Raw genomic sequence first — 22,631 nt, forward strand, 5'->3', positions numbered from 1 at the left:
CCCCGCTCCCGTCCCCTTTAGTCGCCTTCTACGACCCGTGAGGAATGCTTGGGAAGTATTCTTTCTCTCCTATCCCCAGGAATTTTTTTTTTTTTTTTTTTGCTGTCTCCCGCGTTTGCGAGGTAGCACAAGGAAACAGACGAAAGAAATGGCCCAACCCACCCCCATACACATGTATATACATACATGTCCACACACGCAAATATACATACCTACACAGCTTTCCATGGTTTACCCCAGATGCTTCACATGCCCTGATTCAATCCACTGACAGCACGTCAACCCCGGTATACCACATCGATCCAATTCACTCTATTCCTTGCCCTCCTTTCACCCTCCTGCATGTTCAGGCCCCGATCACACAAAATCTTTTTCACTCCATCTTTCCACCCCCAATTTGGTCTCCCACTTCTTCTCGTTCCCTCCACCTCCAACACATATATCCTCTTGGTCAATCTTTCCTCACTCATTCTCTCCATGTGCCCAAACCATTTCAAAACACCCTCTTCTGCTCTCTCAACCACGCTCTTTTTATTTCCACACATCTCTCTTACCCTTACGTTACTTACTCGATCAAACCACCTCACACCACACATTGTTCTCAAACATCTCATTTCCAGCACATCCATCCTCCTGCGCACAACTCTATCCATAACCCACGCCTCGCAATAATACAACATTGTTGGAACCACTATTCCTTCAAACATACCCATTTTTGCTTTCCAAGATAATGTTCTCGACTTCCACGCATTCTTCAAGGCTCCCAGAATTTTCGCCCCCTCCCCCACCCTATGATCCACTTCTGCTTCCATGGTACCATCCGCTGCCAGATCCACTCCCAGATATCTAAAACACTTTACTTCCTCCAGTTTTTCTCCATTCAAACTTACCTCCCAATTGACTTGACCCTCAACCCTACTGTGCCTAAAAACCTTGCTCTTATTCACATTTACTCTTAACTTTCTTCTTTCACACACTTTACCAAACTCAGTCACCAGCTTCTGCAGTTTCTCACATGAATCAGCCACCAGCGCTGTATCATCAGTGAACAACAACTGACTCACTTCCCAAGCTCTCTCATCCACAACAGACTTCATACTTGCCCCTCTTTCCAAAACTCTTGCATTCACCTCCCTAACAAACCCCATCCATAAACAAATTAAACAACCATGGAGACATCACACACCCCTGCCGCAAACCTACATTCACTGAGAACCAATCACTTTCCTCTCTTCCTACACGTACACTGGAGGAAGTGAAGTGTTTTAGATATCTGGGAGTGGATCTGGCAGCGGATGGAACCATGGAAGCAGAAGTGGATCATAGGGTGGGGGAGGGGGCAAAAATTCTGGGAGCCTTGAAGAATGTGTGGAAGTCGAGAACATTATCTCGGAAAGCAAAAATGGGTATGTTTGAAGGAATAGTGGTTCCAACAATGTTGTATGGTTGCGAGGCGTGGGCTATGGATAGAGTTGTGCGTAGGAGGATGGATGTGCTGGAAATGAGATGTTTGAGGACAATGTGTGGTGTGAGGTGGTTTGATCGATTAAGTAACGTAAGGGTAAGGGAGATGTGTGGAAATAAAAAGAGCGTGGTTGAGAGAGCAGAAGAGGGTGTTTTGAAATGGTTCGGGCACATGGAGAGAATGAGTGAGGAAAGATTGACCAAGAGGATATATGTGTCGGAGGTGGAGGGAACGAGGAGAAGAGTGAGACCAAATTGGAGGTGGAAAGATGGAGTGAAACAGATTTTGTGTGATCGGGGCCTGAACATGCAGGAGGGTGAAAGGAGGGCAAGGAATAGAGTGAATTGGAGCGATGTGGTATACCGGGGTTGACGTGCTGTCACTGGATTGAATCAAGGCATGTGAAGCGTCTGGGGTAAACCATGGAAAGTTGTGTAGGTATATATATTTGCGTGTGTGGACGTATGTATATACATGTGTATGGATGTGGGTTGGGCCATTTCTTTCGTCTGTTTCCTTGCGCTACCTCGCAAACGCGGGAGACAGCGACAAAGCAAAAAAAAAAAAGAAAAAAAAATCTACAAGCTCTTTACCATTTTCATTTACAACACTGAACACCCCTTGTATACCAATTATTCCCTCAACTGCCACATTACTCACCTTTGCATTCAAATCACCCATCACTATAACCCGGTCTTGTGCATCAAGACCACTAACACACTCATTCAGCTGCTCCCAAAACACTTGCCTCTCATGATCTTTCTTCTCATGCCCTGGTGCATATGCACCACTAATCACCCGTCTCTCTCCATCAACTTTCAGTTTTACCCATATTAATCGAGAATTTACTTTCTTACATTCTATCACATACTCCCACAACTCCTGTTTAATATATAAATATATCCCCAGGGATATATTTATTTTTATTAATTTATTATATTTTGCTTTGTCGCTGTCTCCCGTGTTTGCGAGGTAGCGCAAGGAAACAGACGAAAGAAATGGCCCAACCCACCCCCATACACATGTATATACATACACGTCCACACACGCAAATATACATACCTATACATCTCAATGTACACATATATATACACACACAGACACATACATATATACCCATGCACACAATTCACACTGTCTGCCTTTATTCATTCCCATCACCACCTCACCACACATGGAATACCATCCCCCTCCCCCCTCATGTGTGCGAGGTAGCGCTAGGAAAAGACAGCAAAGGCCCCATTCATTCACACTCAGTCTCTAGCTGTCATGCAATAATGCCCGAAACCACAGCTCCTTTTCCACATCCAGGCCCCACACAACTTTCCATGGTTTACGCCAGACGCTTCACATGCCCTGATTCAATCCACTGACAGCACGTCAACCCCGGTATACCACATCGATCCAATTCACTCTATTCCTTGCCCGCCTTTCACCCTCCTGCATGTTCAGGCCCCAATCACTCAAAATCTTTTTCACTCCATCTTTTCACCTCCAATTTGGTCTCCCACTTCTCCTCGTTCCCTCCACCTCCGACACATATATCCTCTTGGTCAATCTTTCCTCACTCATTCTCTCCATGTGCCCAAACCATTTTAAAACACCCTCTTCTACTCTCTCAACCACGCTCTTTTTATTTCCACACATCTCTCTCACCCTTACATTACTTACTCGATCAAACCACCTCACACCACACATTGTCCTCAAACATCTCATTTCCAGCACATCCATCCTCCTGCGCACAACTCTATCCATAGCCCACGCCTCGCAACCATACAACATTGTTGGAACCACTGTTCCTTCAAACATACCCATTTTTGCTTTCCGAGATAATGTTCTCGACTTCCACACATTCTTCAAGGCTCCCAGAATTTTCGCCCCCTCCCCCACCCCATGATCCACTTCCGCTTCCATGGTTCCATCCGCTGCCAGATTTACTCCCAGATATCTAAAACACTTCACTTCCTCCAGTTTTTCTCCATTCAAACTCACCTCCCAATTGACTTGACCCTCAACCCTTTTTATCGAGGATGCAAGGCATGTGTACGTGTAGGAAGAGAGGAAAGTGATTGGTTCTCAGTGAATGTAGGTTTGCGGCAGGGGTGTGTGATGTCTCCATGGTTGTTTAATATGTTTATGGATGGGGTTGTTAGGGAGGTGAATGCAAGAGTTTTGGAAAGAGGGGCAAGTATGAAGTCTGTTGGGGATGAGAGAGCTTGGGAAGTGAGTCAGTTGTTGTTCGCTGATGATACAGCGCTGGTGGCTGATTCATGTGAGAAACTAGAGAGGGGTAGCTTGTGGGATGTCTGACCATTATTTAATGGAGGCAAGAGTGAAGATTTGTAGAGGTTTTAGGAAAAGAGGGAACGGTATTGTTGAGAAGAGAATGGTGAAAGTGAGCTTGGATAAGAGACTTGTGTGAAGAAGTACCAGGAGAGCTAGAGTGTCAAATGGAAAAAGGTGAGAGTAAATGAGTAAGGGAAGTGGGTGAGGTATTTAGGGATGTATTGCTGGCATATGCAAGAGATGCATGTGGCATGTGGGGAGATTAGAAAAGGTAATGAATGGTAAGATGAAGTAAAGTTGCTAGTGAAAGAGAGAAGGGAGGCATGTGGGCATTACTTAGAGGGAAGGACTACAAATGATAGGAGTATTCTATAATAGAAAGTGGCTGGAGGTCAAGAGGTAGGTTCAGGGGTTGAAAAGAGGACAAATGAGAGTTGGGGTGAGCAAGTATCAGTAAACTTCAGGGAAAATAAGATGTTTTGGAGGAGGTTAATGATGTCCAAAAGACAAGAAAACGAATAGGAACATCGAATAATGGGATAAAAGGTGAAGTGGTAATGGTTAGTGATGAAATTAAGAGATTGAGTGAGTATTTTGAAAGTCTGTTGAATGTATTTGTTGATAGGGTGGGAGATTTAGGATGTTTAAGTCAGGGTGATGTGCAAAGTGAGAAAGTCATGAAAAGTGAAGAGGTGAAAGCTTTATGATGATGAAATGTGGGAAGGTGGCTGAAGTGGGTGGTATTGTTGTTCAGTTCATGAAGAAACAGGATGAATGTGTTGTTGATTGGCTAGTTAGGATTTCATTGTATGTATGGATCATGGTGAGGTGCCTGAGGATTGGGAGAATGCATGTAGACTGCCATTGTTTAAAAGGAAGTGGGATAGAGGTGAGTGTTCAAACTGCAAAGGCATAAGTTTGTTAAGTGTACTGTTAAGTGGTATGGGAGGGTAGTGATTGAGAGAGTTAAGGCATGCACAGAGGGTCAGAGTGAGGAGGAGCAGCGTGGTTTCAGAAGTGTTAGGGGATGAGTGAATCAGGTACTTTCATTGAAAGATGTGTGAGAAATACTTAGAGAAATGGATGCATTTTTACATGGCATTTATGGATCTGGAGAAAGGATGTAATGTGGTTGTTAGAGATGCCTTGTGGAAGGTTGTTAAGAATATATGGCATGGGAGGAGAGCTGTTAATGGCAGAGAAGTTTTGGTGAAAGGTGTAAAGCATTTATACAAGTAGGAAAAGAGGAGAGTGAATGGTTCCAAGTGAAGGTTGGTCTGTGGCAGGGGTGTATGATGTCACCATGGCTGTTGAATTTGTTTATAGATAGGTTAATGGGGGAGTCTTGGAGAGAGGGGTGAGTAATGCAGCCTGTAGGGGATGAGAGGGCCTGACAAGTAAGTTGGTTGTTGTTTGGTGACGATACTGCACTGGTGGCGGAATTGAGTGTGAAACTACAGAAGTTGGTAACTGAGTTTGGAAAAGTGTAAAAGGAGGGAGTTGAAAGTAAATGTGAATAAAACCAAGGTTATTAGGTTTAGCAGAGTTGAGAGACAAGTTAGTTGGGGTGTGAGTTTGAATGGAGAAAAATTAGAGGAGGTGAAGTGTTTTATATATGTGTGAGTGGACATGGCAGCAAATGGGACCATGGAAGCAAAAGTGAGTCATAGGGAGGGCTGAAGGTTCTGGGAGTGCTGAAGAATGTGTGGAAAGAGATTATTATCTGGGAGGGCAAAAATTTTTATGTTTGAAGGTTTTTTTTTTTTTTTTTTTTTCATACTATTCGCCATTTCCCGCGATAGCAAGGTAGCGTTAAGAACAGAGGACTGGGCCTTTGAGGGAATATCCTCACCTGGCCCTCTTCTCTGTTCCTTCTTTTGGAAAAAAAAAAAAAAAAAGAGAGGGGAGGATTTCCAGCCCCCCGCTCCCTTCCCTTTTAGTCGCCTTCTACGACACGCAGGGAATACGTGGGAAGTATTCTTTCTCCCCTATCCCCAGGGAATATACATATATATATATATATATATATATATATATATATATATATATATATATATATATATACATATGTCAGTGGATTGAACCAGGGCACGTGAAGCGTCCGGGGCAAACCATGGAAAGCTGTGTGGGGCCTGGATGTGGAAAGGGAGCTGTGGTTTCGGGCATTATTGCATGACAGCTAGAGACTGAGTGTGAACGAATAGAGCCTTTGTTGTCTTTCCCAGCGCTGCCTCGCACACATGAGGGGGGAGGGGGATGGTATTCCATGTGTGGCGAGGTGGCGATGGGAATGAATAAAGGCAGACAGTGTGAATTGTGTGCATGGGTATATATGTATGTGTCTGTGTGTGTATATATATGTGTACATTGAGATGTATAGGTATGTATATTTGCGTGTGTGGAGGTGTATGTATATACATGTGTATGGGGGTGGGTTGGGGAATTTCTTTCGTCTGTTTCCTTGCGCTACCTCGCAAACACTGGAGACAGCAACAAAGCAAAATATATAAATATATAAAAATATATAAAGGTGTGTTGGAAATTATGTATTTGAGGACAATATGTAGGCTTGGATGGTTTGATCATGTAAGTAATGAAAGGATGAGAGAAAGCTGTGGTAATAAGAAGACTGTGGTTAAGAGAGCGGAAAGGGGTGTACTGAAATTGTTTATACATACAGAGAGAATGAGTTGGAAAAGGTTGACAAAGAGGACATATGAGACAGAAGGTGGGGGGAACAAGGAGAACAGGAAGACTAAATTGGAGATAGAAGGATGGTGTGATAAAGATTTTGAACGATCAGGGCTTGAATAAATAAGAAGGTGAAAGGCTTGTATGGAATAGATTGAATTTGAACAATTTTGTATACAGGAGTTGACGTGCTGTCAGTGAACTGAACCAAGGATTGTAAAGTGTCTGGTAAATCATGGGAAGGTCTGTAGGGCTTGGTTGTAGATAGAGAGCTGTGGTTTTGGCATATTACCCATGACAGCTAGAGATTGGATGTGAGTGGATGCAGCATTTCTTCGTCTGTTCTTGGTGCTACCTTGCTAACATGGGGAACGGCAATTATGTATGAATAAAGAAAAGAAATACCTTGAATTTAAAATTTCACTTGAAAAAACAGGGAAGAGAAGAAAAGCTATCAGTTACATAAGAAATAACCCATGGTACTTTTACTCATATATTAAGCGGAAATCCTGGAGTACAATCTCCTTCAGTGTACTGAAAACAGAATATATTTCTACAGATAACTGCAGGAGATGAGGGGGATTCTTAAAATGCAACATAAGTCAGTATTCAATGAGCCAAAAGCCACATTAAAGATAAATGACCAAACAGTTTTCTTCCTAAGCAGTAATTCTCCAGTGGTGCACATAGCAGATATCACCACCTCAACACAGGACTTTGTGAGGGTCAGTTGGAGCATGTCCATCTGTCTGTTTCTATCACTGATGCCCTTTCCCTTTGGGAACTCCCTTAAGGGGGTTGACACAGCAAAAGAGTCTCCATAATTGGTGAACAACAGTGTTGCTTCTTATCCTTCAGTGTCTCATCCTTATCAGGTCACTTGCAGAAGGCAACTCTAGTACATTGTTTTTAGAGGCTCCTATTTAATGTTCCTACCAACTAGTACTACCTAATGTATTTACCTAATGTTCCAGCCTACTACTTCTATCTAATGATCCCACTTAGTGTTCCTATTACTTATACGTAATGCTCCTGTATTATGTTCCCACTTACTACTGTCTATTGTCCATATCATTTTGCCAAAAGTCAGGGTTAGTGCATAGTTTTTACCACAGAAAAAGCTAGAGTTACTGGGAATGAGTAGTGTGAGTTCAGTGTTATGTGTGACAGAGAGGTTATATGTTTGTTGGCAGAATGCCAGCAGTTCACATGTGGGTAAAGCAGAGAGAAAAGACAGCTTCCTGGATTTGAGTAGTGCAACTTAACAACCACTGAAGTGCTGGCTCACTATGCAACTATCACTAACCCTTCCAATACCCAGATGGGTAGTACCAGTAATATACCTCCTTGGTTGGTGGCTGCCTACCATCTACTACCTAACTTGGTTTTCATAAAGAAATGCAAAACATCTTTAGCACGAGCACTAGATATCTTCTGGTATCATTCCCAAGAGTGTAAGATTGACTCACATTGCCCCACTCCACAAAAGTGGAAGCAGAGCCATCCCCAAAATATATTGACTGAAAGCTTTAACATTGTCAATTATTAAAACCTTTGAAAGAGTCCTGAGAGGCAAATTGAAAGATGGAACTAATCAGTCATTTTAACCCAGGACAGTATGGATTTAGATAGGAAGATCTTGCTTTTCTCAGTTACTTTGCCTCTATGATAGGCTTATTGAAGCTCTGGAAAACATGCAGAATGCTGATGGGATTTACATGGACTTTGCAAAATCATTTAACACATTTTGCCATGGTGTCAGAGCACATAAAATGCAGAAGATGGGAATTACCATGGAAATTTTGAGATGGATATGCAACTTTTTAACTGACATCACAACACATAAACCATCAGTTTCACAAGGCCATCCATTGTGACCTGAAAGATTTCCCAAAGAAATTATTATGGACAATCCCTGCTCCTTGGAAAAATTCAAATGATTCACACTTAAAATTCATTTGGAAAAATTTGTGATATACAAAGGAAAATATGGTAATTGAAGCAAAAATTTGGTACTTACATAGACCAGTGAAAATGGAAGAACAATAGTTTTACAGAATTTTTTTTTAAGTAAATTTTTCATTCATTCTCAGTTGGTGCTTTGTGTGTCAGCAAGTTAGTGCCAGGAATAGGTAATAAAAGGCCACATTTGCTTACATCCATTATCTAGCTATCATGAGCAGTGCACTGAAACCACAGCTATCTATCCAAAACCAGGCCCCGTGACCTTTCCATGGTTTACCCTGTCTGCTTCATGTGCCCTGGTTTAGTCCAGTGACAGCATGTTGACCCCTGTATACCACATTGTTCCAAGTCACACTTTGCCATGCATATCTGTCATCCTTCTGTATGTTCAGGTCCCAGTCACTCAAAATCTTTTTCACTTCATCCTTCCAGCTTCAACTTTGTCTCCCTTTTCTCCTTGTTCCCTCCACTTTTGACACATACATCCTCTTTTTTAACTTCTCACTCATTCTCTCCATATTTCAAACCATTTCAAGACACCCTCTTCAGCTCTCATAACCAATCTTTTTATTACCACACCTGTCTTGTGGCATGAGAAGCGTGGGAGGTGGGCAGATTAGAAAGGGTAGTGAGTGGTGGGATGAAGAAGTAAGATTATTAGTGAAAGAGAAGAGAGAGGCATTTGGACGATTTCTGCGGGGAAAAAATGCAAATGAGTGGGAGATGTATAAAAGAAAGAGGCAGGAGGTCAAGAGAAAGATGCAAGAGGTGAAAAAGAGGGCAAATGAGAGTTGGGGTGAGTGAGTATCATTAAATTTTAGGGAGAATAAAAAGATGTTTCGGAAGGAGGTAAATAAAGTGTGTAAGACAAGGGAACAAATGGGAACTTCAGTGAAGGGGGCTAATGGGGAGGTGATAACAAGTAGTGGTGATGTGAGAAGGAGATGGAGTGAGTATTCTGAAGGTTTGTTGAATGTGTTTGATGATAGAGTGGCATATATAGGGTGTTTTGGTCGAGGTGGTGTGCAAAGTGAGAGAGTTAGGGAGGACGATTTGGTGCCATTGTACAAAGGCAAAGGGGACAAAGGTGAGTGTTCAAATTACAGAGGTATAAGTTTGTTGAGTATTCCTGGGAAATTATATTGGAGGGTACTGATTGAGAGGGTGAAGACATGTACAGAGCATCAGATTGGGGAAGAGCAGTGTGGTTTCAGAAGTGGTAGAGGATGTGTGGATCTGGTGTTTGCTTTGAGGAATGTATGTGAGAAATACTTAGAAAAGCAAATGGATTTGTATGTAGCATTTAAGGATCTGGAGAAGGCATATGATAGAGTTGATAGAGATGCTCTGTGGAAGGTATTAAGAACATATGGTGTGGGAGGCAAGTTGTTAGAAGCAGTGAAAAGTTTTTATCGAGGATGTAAGGCATGTGTACGTGTAGGAAGAGAGGAAAGTGATTGCTTCTCAGTGAATATAGGTTTGCGGCAGGGGTGTGTGATGTCTCCATGGTTGTTTAATTTGTTTATGGATGGGGTTTTTAGGGAGGTGAATGCAAGAGTTTTGGAAAGAGGGGCAAGTATGCAGTCTGTTGTGGATGAGAGAGCTTGGGAAGTGAGTCAGTTGTTCGCTGATGATACAGCGCTGGTGGCTGATTCATGTGAGAAACTACAGAAGCTGGTGACTGAGTTTGGTAAATTGTGTGAAAGAAGAAAGCTGAGAGTAAATGTGAATAAGAGCAAGGTTATTAGGTACAGTAGGGTTGAGGGTCAAGTCAATTGGGAGGTAAGATTGATTGGAGAAAAACTGGAGTAAGTGAAGTGTTTTAGACATCTGGGAGTGGATTTGGCAGCGGATGGAACCATGGAAGCGGAAGTGAATCATAGGGTGGGGGAGGGGGCGAAAATTCTGGGAGCCTTGAAGAATGTGTGAAGTCGAGAACATGGAAGTTGAGAACATTATCTCGGAAAGCAAAAATGGGTATGTTTGAAGGAATATTGGTTCCAACAATGCTGTATGGTTGCGAGGCGTGGGCTATGGATAGAGTTGTGTGCAGGAGGGTGGATGTACTGGAAATGAGATGTTTGAGGACAGTATGTGGTGTGAGGTGGTTTGATCGAGTAAGTAATAATAGGGTAAGAGATGTGTGGTAATAAAAAGAGTGTGGTTGAGAGAGCAGAAGAGGGTGTTTTGAAATGGTTTGGTCACATGGAGAGAATGAGTGAGGAAAGATTGACCAAGAGGATATATGTGTCAGAGGTGTTGGGAACGAGGAGAAGTGGGAGACCTAATTGGAGGTGGAAAGATGGAATGAAAAAGATTTTGAGTGATTGGAGCCTCAACATGCAGGAGGGTGAAAGGCATGCAAGGAATAGAGTGAATTGGAACGATGTGGTATACCGGGGTCGATGTGCTGTCAATGGATTGAACCAGGGCATGTGAAGCATCTGGGGTAAACCATGGAAAGTTCTGTGGGGCCTGGATGTGGAAAGGTAGATGTGGTTTTGGTGCATTATTACATGACGGCTAGAGACTGAGTGTGAACGAATGTGGCCTTTGTTGTCTTTTCCTAGTGCTACCTCGCACACAGGAGGGGGGAGGGGGTTGTTATTTCATGTGTGGTGGGGGTGGCGATGGGAATGAATAAAGGCAGACTGTATGAATTATATACATGTGTATATATGTATATGTCTGTGTATGTATGTATATGTATACATTGAGATGTATAGGTATGTATATTTGCGTGTGTGGACGTGTATGTATATACATGTGTATGTGGGTGGGTTGGGCCATTCTTTTGTCTGTTTTCTTGCGCTACCTCGCTAATGTGGGAGACAGCAGTAAAGCAAAATAAATAAAGTAAATAACCTGTCTTATACTCCTTTATTACTTAATCAAACCACCTCACACCACATACTGTTTTCAAATGTTTCATTTCCAGTACTTCCACCTTCATCCATGCATCCTCATGCCTTGTATCCATATAACATTGTTGGTTCTGCTCTGCCTTTAAACATGCCAAGACACCCTCTTTAACTCTCATAACCAATTTTTTTATTACAACACCAGTCTTGTACCCTTTTATTACTTAATCAAACCACCTCACACCACATACTGTTTTCAGATGTTTCATTACCAATACTTCCACCTTCATCCATACATCCTCATGCCTTGTATCCATATAACATTGTTGTTACTACTCTGCCTTTAAACATGCCAATTTTTGCCCTTCCAGACAACAACCTCACTTTCCACACATTCTCCAGTGCTATTAGAACCCTCTTTTCCTTGCCTACCCTATTACTCATTTTCACTTCTTTAGTTTCATTCACTGCCATGTTGACTCTCAGGTATCTAAAATATTTCACTTCTCTGATGCCTGTTCCCTTCTGAAACTCCCTTGAGGGGGTGGCCATGGCAATAGTCTCCATAATTAGTGAACTCCAGTGCCACTTCTAAGCCTTTAATGCCTTACCCTTAACAGGCCATTGGCAGAGGGCCTGTCTAGTGCAGTGTTTGCAGAGGTTTCTACTTAATGTTCCTACTGGCAACTTTTACCTAATGTTCCTTCTCACTGTATCACTGCTTGTCAACATCTGTCCTTTTGCCCCTTTGTGAATGTTCCTATATGTTCTGTTGTTTTTTGCACATAATTAACCCATTTTCAAAACATTGTATTCTTCCTAAAGTTTACTGATAGTCACTCCAACTCTCATTTACCCACTTTTTTGACTCCTGCACCTTCCTCTTGACCTTCTGCTGCTTTTTTATACATTCCCCAGTCATTTGCACTCCTTCCCAGTACTTACCACCCAAATACCTCTCTATTCTCTTTTGCTAGCAACTTTACTTCTTCATCCCATCTCTCACTACCCTTTCTAATCTGCTTGTCTTCTATCTTTTGCATGCTGCATGCATCTCTTGCACATGCCAGCATTGCTTCTGTGAATACCTATTCTTCACCCTGTCCCCTAGCTTCTAGTACTCTCACCTCTTTGTCACTTTGCACTCAATCTCGCCTGATGTTTCTTTGCTCATGTCTGTTTTCCAAGCCCACTTACTCTCAGCAACTCTTCTCACCCATTATGTTTCCTCTTTTCCAAAACCCTCTACAAATCTTCACCATTGCCTCCACATTGTAACAATCAGCTGCTTCTCTAAGCGCATTCACATCCAAAAGTCTCCCTTTTACAAAACTATCATTAATATCTGATCTAGTAATGCCCACTGATCATATTTCCTACTCTGATACACATAGTTGTGTATGTCCTCTAAACCAGGTATTCCCAGTCACCAGTCGTTTTTGGCACACGACTCCATAAGCTGTTCACCATTTCAGTTCACTCTACTGAGTACCCCATGCCCCTAGAAACCCTTAACTGCCATGTTACTCTTGTTATACTCTTGTTATACCCTCAGCTGCCATGTTACTCACCTTCACATATGAGTTACCCATCACTAATACCCGATCTTTTGTATCAAAACTGTTGACACACTCACTCAGCTGCTCCCAGAACACTTGCCCATCATGATATTTCATCTCGTGGCCTGTTGCATAAGCACTGATAGTCACCCGTCTCTCACCATCCTCTTTCAGTTTTGCCCGCATCAGTCTAGAGCTCTCTTCTTTACATGCAATCATACACACCCACAAATCCTGCTTCAGGAGTAGTGCTACCTCTTCCATAGCTCTTGTCCTCTTATCAACCCCTGTACATATTGCATGCATTGTATTGAATCTGTGTCACATTAGATCTATATCTTCAGCTTCACCAGTTTTAGCTAAAACAAAATTGTATAGGAGAATGATAAATTTTTTGAATTAGTTTGCAAAAGTAGGGGTAAGAGAAAACCTGACTAATGGAACATTTATTTGTGAAATAGTTGCTTGCTTAGATGAGCATATATGGATTTTCAATTATATTTTGTTTGTTTTCAAAAGCTGCTGCATTCCCCCTGTCTAGGAGAATGAGAAATGGCATATGGGATAGGGGGAATAAGGAAATGAGAGGCAACAGATTAACAAATATTTTGCATGAATTTTTTCAGATACCTAATCTTCTTTGATGATGGATATGCCCAGTATGTGCTTCATCATGACATTCGTGTCGTAACAGAAGCCTCTGTATGCCCCTGGGAAGATGTGTCCTCAGACTCAAGGGAGTTCATAAAGGAGTACCTCCAGATGTATCCAGAAAGACCAATGGTGCGCCTTCAGAAATGGAACTATGTCAAGACAGAGTGGAATGGTTTGTATTTTTTCCTCTCTTCAAATATATATTGTATCTTAGATATGTTAAGTTTTCTGCATGAAATGATCAGAATGTTGTTTGATGATTAAGATTTTGTCTTTGTCATTCGCCTCAGGTGAAATGCATGATTTTTCCTTTTAATTGTGTCATCCATTGCTACCTGCATAGTATTATTATATGATTATTCTCCAATTAGAATTATGTAGGGCTTTCCATGTAGAGAATTAATAATTCTTTTCATGGGTTGGATTGTTCTGTAAGTCTTGAGAGACTCTAGGATCTCTTTGGGTTAGAAACCTGTTGACCTCTTGCCATGTGTTTAGGTAGATGCCTCTGACTCTGTGCTAACCACCTCTTTGGTGCTAGAAGTCTTCTGACTTGGCTTGGGTCTGTTCCATTGATCAATTGGCAGCCTATATTCAGCAATAATGTCATCACTCTCTAGCTGTTGATACCAGCTTATCTCATAATTCTGTGAATTCTGGATGTATTTTAGTCTTCTAACCTACTATAGATAGATATCCTTCTCTGAGTTGGTTAAGGGGTTGCATATTATGTGATTGAATTGACTTATATGAAATTCATTCATTGACATTACGTATTTAAGTTTTATAAGTAGATGGTGGCACTGGCTCCTCGCCATCTTCCATTTTTTATGCGGTTCCAATTTTTTTCTTTTTACAGTGAGTAGATCCAGTGATTAGAACAGTGTTGCCCAAGATATGTGACACTTGGGTCAAACTCCCAAGATTGTGCTACCATGGGTTGGTTGTTAGTCAAGCTTCCACCAAATTTGTTGTTATTTTTTCTGATTAATCGTGATTGATGTTTTTGTGGACATTGGGCTCCAGTAACTCGGTCTTAGGGTAAGGGTGTTTTCTTTTACAAAGAACCTGTTTCCCAAATGGGTAGGAGTGTTGAGAGTAACTTGTGAAGAAATATCACCTCTCAAGTCACCAGTGGGCAGGCTGGAATCACTTGACCCATGTAATCTGACAATCTTACACTTTAAGTATTGCTGCATTTATAAAGTAATTGGGGGCCCACTGTCATCTCTAGGGTAGGAAATGCAGATTACCCCTTGCATGCCAGAAATTTTCATGTACTTTAAAGTTTATTTATTTACTTATTTTGCTTTGTCGCTGTCTCCCGCGTTAGCGAGGTGGCGCAAGGAAACAGACGAAAGAATGGCCCAACCCACCCACATACACATGTGTATACATACACGTCCACACACACAAATATACATACCTATACATCTCAACGTATACATATATATACACACACAGACATATACATATATACACATGTTCATAATTCATACAGTCTGCCTTTATTCATTCCCATTGCCACCTCGCCACACATGAAATAACAACCCCCTCCCCCCTCCTGTGTGCGAGGTAGCGCTAGGAAAAGACAACAAAGGCCCCATTCGTTCACACTCAGTCTCTAGCTGTCATGTAATGATGCACCGAAACCACAGCTACCTTTCCACATCCAGGCCCCACAGAACTTTCCATGGTTTACCCCAGACGCTTCACATGCCCTGGTTCAATCCATTGACAGCACGTCGACCCCGGTATACCACATCGTTCCAATTCACTCTATTCCTTGCATGCCCTTCACCCTCCTGCATGTTGAGGCCCCGATCACTCAAAATCTTTTTCACTCCATCTTTCCACCTCCAATTTGGTTTCGCACTTCTCCTCATTCCCTCCACCTCTGACACATATATCCTCTTTGTCAATCTTTCCTCACTCATTCTCTCCATGTGCCCAAACCATTTCAAAACACCCTCTTCTACTCTCTCAACCACACTCTTTTTATTTCCACACATCTCTCTGACCCTATTATTACTTACTCGATCAAACCACCTCACACCACATATTGTCCTCAAACATCTCATTTCCAGCACATCCACCCTTCTGCACACAATTCTATCCATAGCCCACGCCTCACAACCATACAACATTGTTGGAACCACTATTCCTTCAAACATACCCATTTTTGCTTTCCAAGATAATGTTCTCGACTTCCACACATTCTTCAAGGCTCCCAGAATTTTCGCCCCCTCCCCCACCCTATGATTCACTTCCGCTTCCATGGTTCCATCCGCTGCCAAATCCACTCCTAGATATCTAAAACACTTCACTTCCTCCAATTTTTCTCCATTCAAACTTACCTCCCAGTTGACTTGACCCTCAATCCTACTGTACCTAATAACCTTGCTCTTATTCACATTTACTCTCAGCTTTCTTCTTTCACACACTTTATCAAACTCAGTCACCAGCTTCTGCAGTTTCTCACACGAATCAGCCATCAGCGCTGTATCATCAGCGAACAACAACTGACTCACTTCCCAAGCTCTCTCATCCACAACAGACTGCATACTTGCCCATCTTTCCAAAACTCTTGCATTCACCCCCCTAACAACCCCATCCATAAACAAGTTAAACAACCATGGAGACATCACGCACCCCTGCCGCAAACCTACATTCACTGAGAACCAATCACTTTCCTCTCTTCCCACACGTACACATGACTTACATCCTCGATAAAAACTGTTCACTGCTTCTAACAACTTGCCTCCCACACCATATGTTCTTAATACCTTCCACAGAGCATCTCTATCAACTCTATCATATGCCTTCTCCAGATCCATAAATTCTACATACGAATCCATTTGCTTTTCTAAGTATTTCTCACTTACATTCTTCAAAGCAAACACTTAATCCACACATCCTCTACCGCTTCTGAAACCACACTGCTCTTCCCCAATCTGATGCTCTGTACATGCCTTCACCCTGTCAGTCAATACCCTCCCATATAATTTCCCAGGAATACTCAACAAATTTATACCTCTGTAATTTGAGCACTCACCTTTGTCCCCTTTGCCTTTGTACTATGGCACTATGCAAGCATTCTGCCAATCCTCAGGCACCTCACCATGAATCATACATACATTAAATAACCTTACCAACCAGTCAACCATACAGTCACCCCCTTTTTTAATAAATTCCAATGCAATACCATCCAAACCCGCAGACTTGCCGGCTTTCATCTTCCGCAAAGCTTTTACTACCTCTTCTCTGTTTACCAAATCATTTTCCCTAACCCTCGCACTTTGCACACCACCTTGACCAAACACCCTATATATGCCACTCTATCATCAAACACATTCAACAAACCTTCAAAATACTCACTCCATCTCCTCACATCCCACTACTTGTTATCACCTCCCCATTAGCCCCCTTCACTGAAGTTCCCATTTGTTCCCTTGCCCTACACACTTTATTTACCTCCTTCCAGAACATCTTTTTATTCTCCCTAAAATTTAATGATACTCTCTCACTCCAACTGAGATCTCATTTGCCCTCTTTTTCACCTCTTGCACATTTCTCTTGAACTCCTGCCTCTTTCTTTTATACATCTCCCAGGCATTTGCATTATTTCCCTGCAAAAATCATCCAAATGCCTCTCTCTTCTCTTTCACTAATAATCTTACTTCTTCATCCCACCGCTCACTACCCTTTCTAATCTGCCCACCTCCCACGCTTCTCATGCCACAAGCATCTTTTGGGCAAGCCATCACTGCTTCCCTAAATACATCCCATTCCTCCCCGACTCCCCTTACCTCCTTTGTTCTCACCTTTTTCCATTCTGTACTCAGTCTCTCCTGGTACTTCCTCACACAAGTCTCCTTCCCAAGCTCACTTACTCTCACCACTCTCTTCACCCCAACATTCTCTCTTCTTTTCTGAAAACCTCTACAAATCTTCACCTTCGCCTCTACAAGATAATGATCAGCCCTCCCTCCAGTTGCACCTCTCAGCACATTAACATCCAAAAGTCTCTCTTTCGTGCGTCTATCAATTGCCATCTGGCCATCTCTCCTACTTACATACGTATACTTACGTATATTTCTCTTTTTAAACCAGGTATTCCCAATCACCAGTCCTTTTTCAGCACATAAATCTACAAGCTCTTCACCATTTCCATTTACAACACTGAACACCTCATGCATACCAATTATTCCCTCAACTGCCACATTACTCACCATTGCATTCAAATCACCCATCACTATAACCCAGTCTCGTGCATCAAAACTACTAACACAATCATTCAGCTGGTCCCGAAACACATGCCTCTCATGATCTTTCTTCTCATGCCCAGGTGCATATGCACCAATAATCACCCATCTCTCTCCATCCACTTTCAGTTTTACCCATATCAGTCTAGAGTTTACTTTCTTACACTCTATCACATACTCCCACTTTAAAGTTAATTACTTTATATATATGTATTATACTTTCTTACTGTCTCCCGCGTTAGGGAGGTAGCGCAAGGAAACAGACAAAAGAATGGCCCAACCCACACACATACACATGTACACATGTACATACATACACATCCACACACGTACATATACATACCTATACTTTTCAACGTATACATATATGTACATTATTTATCCCTGGGGATAGAGGAGAAAGAATACTTCCCATGCATTCCTCATGTGTCGTAGAAGGTAACTAAAGGGGACGGGAGCGGAGGGGCTAGAAACCCTCCCCTCCTTGTATTTTAACTTTCTAAAAGGGGAAACAGAAGAAGGAGTCATGCAGGGAGTGCTCATCCTCCTTGAAGGCTCAGAATGTGGTGTCTGAATGTGTGTGGATGTAACCAGGATGAGGAAAAAGGAGAGATAGGTAGTATGTTTGAGGAAAGGAACCTGGATGTTTTGGCTCTGAGTGAAACGAAGCTCAAGAGTAAAAGGGAAGAGTGGTTTGGTCAGGGGTTAGTGAGAGGACAAGAGCAAGGGAAGGAGTAGCACTACTCCTGAAACAGGAGTTGTGGAAGTATGTGATAGAGTGTCAGAAAGTAAATTCTAGATTGATATGGGTAAAACTGAAAGTTGATGGAAAGAGATGGGTGATTATTGGTGCATATGCACCTGGGCATGAGAAGAAAGATAATGAGAGGCAAGTGTTTTGGGAGCAGCTGAGTGAGTGTTTTAGTAGTTTTGATGCATGAGACTGGGTTATAGTGATGGGTGATTTGAATGCAAAGGTGAGTAATGTGGCAGTTGAGGGAATGATTGGTGTGCATGGGGTGTTCGGTGTTGTAAATGGAAATGGTGAAGAATTTGTAGATTTATGTGCTGAAAAAGGACTGGTGATTGGGAATACCTCGTTTAAAAAGAGAGATATACATAAGTATACTTATGTAAGTAGGAGAGATGGCCCAAGAGCGTTATTGGATTACGTGTTAATTGATAGGCGCGTGAAAGAGAGACTTTTGGATGTTAATGTGCTGAGAGATGCATCTGGAGGGATGTCTGATCATTATCTTGTGGAGGCGAAGGTGAAGATTTGTAGAGGTTTTCAGAGAAGAAGAGAGAATGTTGGGGTGAAGAGAGTGGTGAGAGTAAGAGAGCTTTGGAAGGAGACTTGTGTGAGGAAGTACCAGGAGAGACTGAGTACAGAATGGAAAAAGGTGAGAACAAAGGACATAAGGGGAGAGGAGGAGGAATGGGATGTATTTAGGGAAGCAGTGATGGCTTGTGCAAAAGATGCTTGTGGCATGAGAAGCATGGGAGGTGGGCAGGTTAGAAAGGGTAGTGATTGGTGGGATGAAGAAGTAAGATTATTAGTGAAAGAGAAGGGAAAGGTATTTGGATGATTCTTGCTGGGAAATAATGCAAATGACTGGGAGATGTATAAAAGAAAGAGGCAGGCAGTTAAGAGAAAGGTGCAATAGGTGAAAAAGAGGGCAAATAAGAGTTGATTTTAGGGAGAATAAAAAGATGTGAAAAAAGGAGAGATAGGTAGTATCTTTGAGGAAAGGAACCTGGATGTTTTGGCTCTGAGTGAAACGAAGCTCAAGGGTAAAGGGGCAGAGTGGTTTGGGAATGTCTTGGGAGTAAAGTCAGGGGTTAGTGAGAGGACAAGAGCAAGGGAAGGAGTAGCAGTACTCCGGAAACAGGAGTTGTGGGAGTATGTGATAGAATGTAAGAAAGTAAATTCTCGATTAATATGGGTAAAACTGAAAGTTGATGGAGAGAGATGGGTGATTATTGGTGCATATGCACCTGGGCATGAGAAGAAAGATCATGAGAGGCAAGTGTTTTGGGAGCAGCTGAATGAGTGTTTTTAGTGGTTTTGATGCAAGACGGGTTATAGTGATGGTGTGATTTGAATGCAAAGGTGAGTAATGTGGCAGTTGAGGGAATAATTGGTAAACATGGGTGTTCAGTGTTGTAAATGGAAATGGTGAAGAGCTTGTAGATTTATGTGCTGAAAAAGGACTGATGATTGGGAATACCTGGTTTAAGAAGTGAGATATTACATTAAGTATACTTATGTAAGTAGATAGATTGCGAGCAGTCTGTTACGTGTTTTGGAGGTAGCGCGGAAGAGAGACTTTGAAGAATGTTGAGGCAACATGAAGCATGTCTGATCACATCTTTGGAGCTAAGGAAGATTATACATGATAAGAAGCAGTGAGTTTAATGGTTGAGTAAGTAGCTTAGAACTGCCGTGAAGTTATCCAGGAGAGCTGACGTCAGAAGGAAAAGTGTGAGTACACATGAAGTAGCGGCAGGGTGTGAGCTCATGTTTTGCCATTGTTCATGCGTGGCTGATGTTAGGGCACGATGCAATTGAAAAGGTCGTTGAGTTGGATGAGAGTAATCTTCAAGGAGAGTTGGTCCTATTTCACGTTTCTGCAGTGGACACAAATGCAGTTGGTAATGTTAAAGAAGAACAGTTCAAGAGTAATGTGCAAAAGCATTTAAGACAGTTGGTGAGGGTTCTCAAATTTTGGGATTAAATGTTCTGAATGGAGTAAATAATCTCGGAGCAAACCACCTACAGCCAAGCATGTCAACAAAATTTATTGGATGAGACATTTTCAAGTTCTGGCACATCTTTATCATAGCGCACGCCTACGCTCCATACAAACATGTTGGAACCAATGTCCCTAAACATACCCATTTTTGCTTTCCGAGATAATGTATCCTCTGGACTTCGCAGAATTTTTAAGGCTCCACATATTTTTCGCCTCCAACCCTATTATCCATTACGCTCCCTGGTTCCATCCGCTGGACAGGAATCCACTCCAGATACTAAAACATTCATCCTCCAGTTTTTCTCCACAATACTCACCTCCAATTGACTTGACCTCACCCCTACTGTAAACTAATAACTTGCTTAATAACATTATCTCAACTTTCTGTTTCCAAAACACTTTTACAAACTGTCACCAGCTTCTGCAGTTTCTCATGAATAAGCACATGCTGTATCATACGAACAACAAACTGACTCATTCAGCTCTCTCATCCCAAAGGACTTCATACTTGCATCTTTCAGGACTCTTGCATTTACTCCCTTACAACCCTTAACCCTAAACAAATTAACAACAGGATGACATTCACACTCCTGGCGCAAACGTACAGTTTATGAGAACCAATAGTTTCGCTGTATTCTCCGTCACATTTGCCTTAGATCCTCGATAAAAACTTTTCACTGCTTCTAAAAATCTTTGCATCCCACACCATAATAGTCTTAATCCTTCCACAGGCATCTCTATTTAACTTAATCATATGCCCTTCTCCAGATCATAAATGCAAACATACAAATACCCTTGGCTTTTCTACAGTAGTTCTACAACATTGATTTAAGCATAAACACTGCAAAGGGTGTTTTGGTCGAGGTGGTGTGCAAAGTGAGAGGGTTAGGGAAAATGGTTTGGTAAACAGAGAAGAGGTAGTAAAAGCTTTGCGGAAGATGAAAGCTGGCAAGGCAGCAGGTTTGGATGTTATTGCAGTGGAATTTATTAAAAATGGGGGTGACTGTATTGTTGACTGGTTGGTAAGGTTATTTAATGTATGTATGTCTCATGGTGAGGTGCCTGAGGATTGGCGGAATGCGTGCATAGTGCCATTGTACAAAGGCAAAGGGGATAAGAGTGAGTGCTCAAATTACAGAGGTATAAGTTTGTTGAGTATTCCTGGTAAATTATATGGGAGGGTATTGATTGAGAGGGTGAAGGCATGTACAGAGCATCAGATTGGGGAAGAGCAGTGTGGTTTCAGAAGTGGTAGAGGATGTGTGGATCAGGTGTTTGCTTTGAAGAATGTATGTGAGAAATACTTAGAAAAGCAAATGGATTTGTATGTAGCATTTATGGATCTGGAGAAGGCATATGATAGAGTTGATAGAGATGCTCTGTGGAAGGTATTAAGAATATATGGTGTGGGAGGCAAGTTGTTAGAAGCAGTGAAAAGTTTTTATCGAGGATGTAAGTCATGTGTACGTGTAGGAAGAGACGAAAGTGATTGGTTCTCAGTGAATGTAGGTTTGCGGCAGGGGTGTGTGATGTCTCCATGGTTGTTTAATTTGTTTATGGATGGGGTTGTTAGGGAGGTGAATGCAAGAGTTTTGGAAAGAGGGGCAAGTATGAAGTCTGTTGGGGATGAGAGAGCTTGGGAAGTGAGTCAGTTGTTGTTCGCTGATGATACAGCGCTTGTGGCTGATTCATGTGAGAAACTGCAGAAGCTGGTGACTGAGTTTGGTAAAGTGTGTAAAAGAAGAAAGTTAAGAGTAAATGTGAATAAGAGCAAGGTTATTAGGTACAGTAGGGTTGAGGGTCAAGTCAATTGGGAGGTGAGTTTGAATGGAGAAAAACTGGAGGAAGTAAAGTGTTTTAGATATCTGGGAGTGGATCTGGCAGCGGATGGAACCATGGAAGCGGAAGTGGATCATAAGGTGGGGAGGGGGCGAAAATTCTGGGAGCCTTGAAGAATGTGTGGAAGTCGAGAACATTATCTCTGAAAGCAAAAATGGGTATGTTTGAAGGAATAGTGGTTCCAACAATGTTGTATGGTTGCGAGGCGTGGGCTATGGATAGAGTGGTGCGCAGGAGGATGGATGTGCTGGAAATGAGATGTTTGAGGACAATGTGTGGTGTGAGGTGGT

General features: G+C 42.1%; 1 protein-coding gene across 1 annotated transcript in view; it reads left to right on the forward strand.

The window, feature by feature from the left end:
• egg (SET domain bifurcated histone lysine methyltransferase eggless) overlaps window positions 1–22,631 on the forward strand; it is a 245,646-nt gene that overhangs the window by 93,247 nt on the left and 129,768 nt on the right. The window contains exon 10 of the mRNA XM_071675984.1: window positions 13,454–13,653. Within this exon, the coding sequence (XP_071532085.1) occupies window positions 13,454–13,653 (200 nt within the window). The remainder of the gene's footprint in view (window positions 1–13,453; window positions 13,654–22,631) is intronic.

The sequence above is a fragment of the Panulirus ornatus genome, chromosome 2, assembly GCF_036320965.1.
Source record: "Panulirus ornatus isolate Po-2019 chromosome 2, ASM3632096v1, whole genome shotgun sequence".
NCBI classification, from domain to species: Eukaryota; Metazoa; Arthropoda; class Malacostraca; order Decapoda; family Palinuridae; genus Panulirus; species Panulirus ornatus.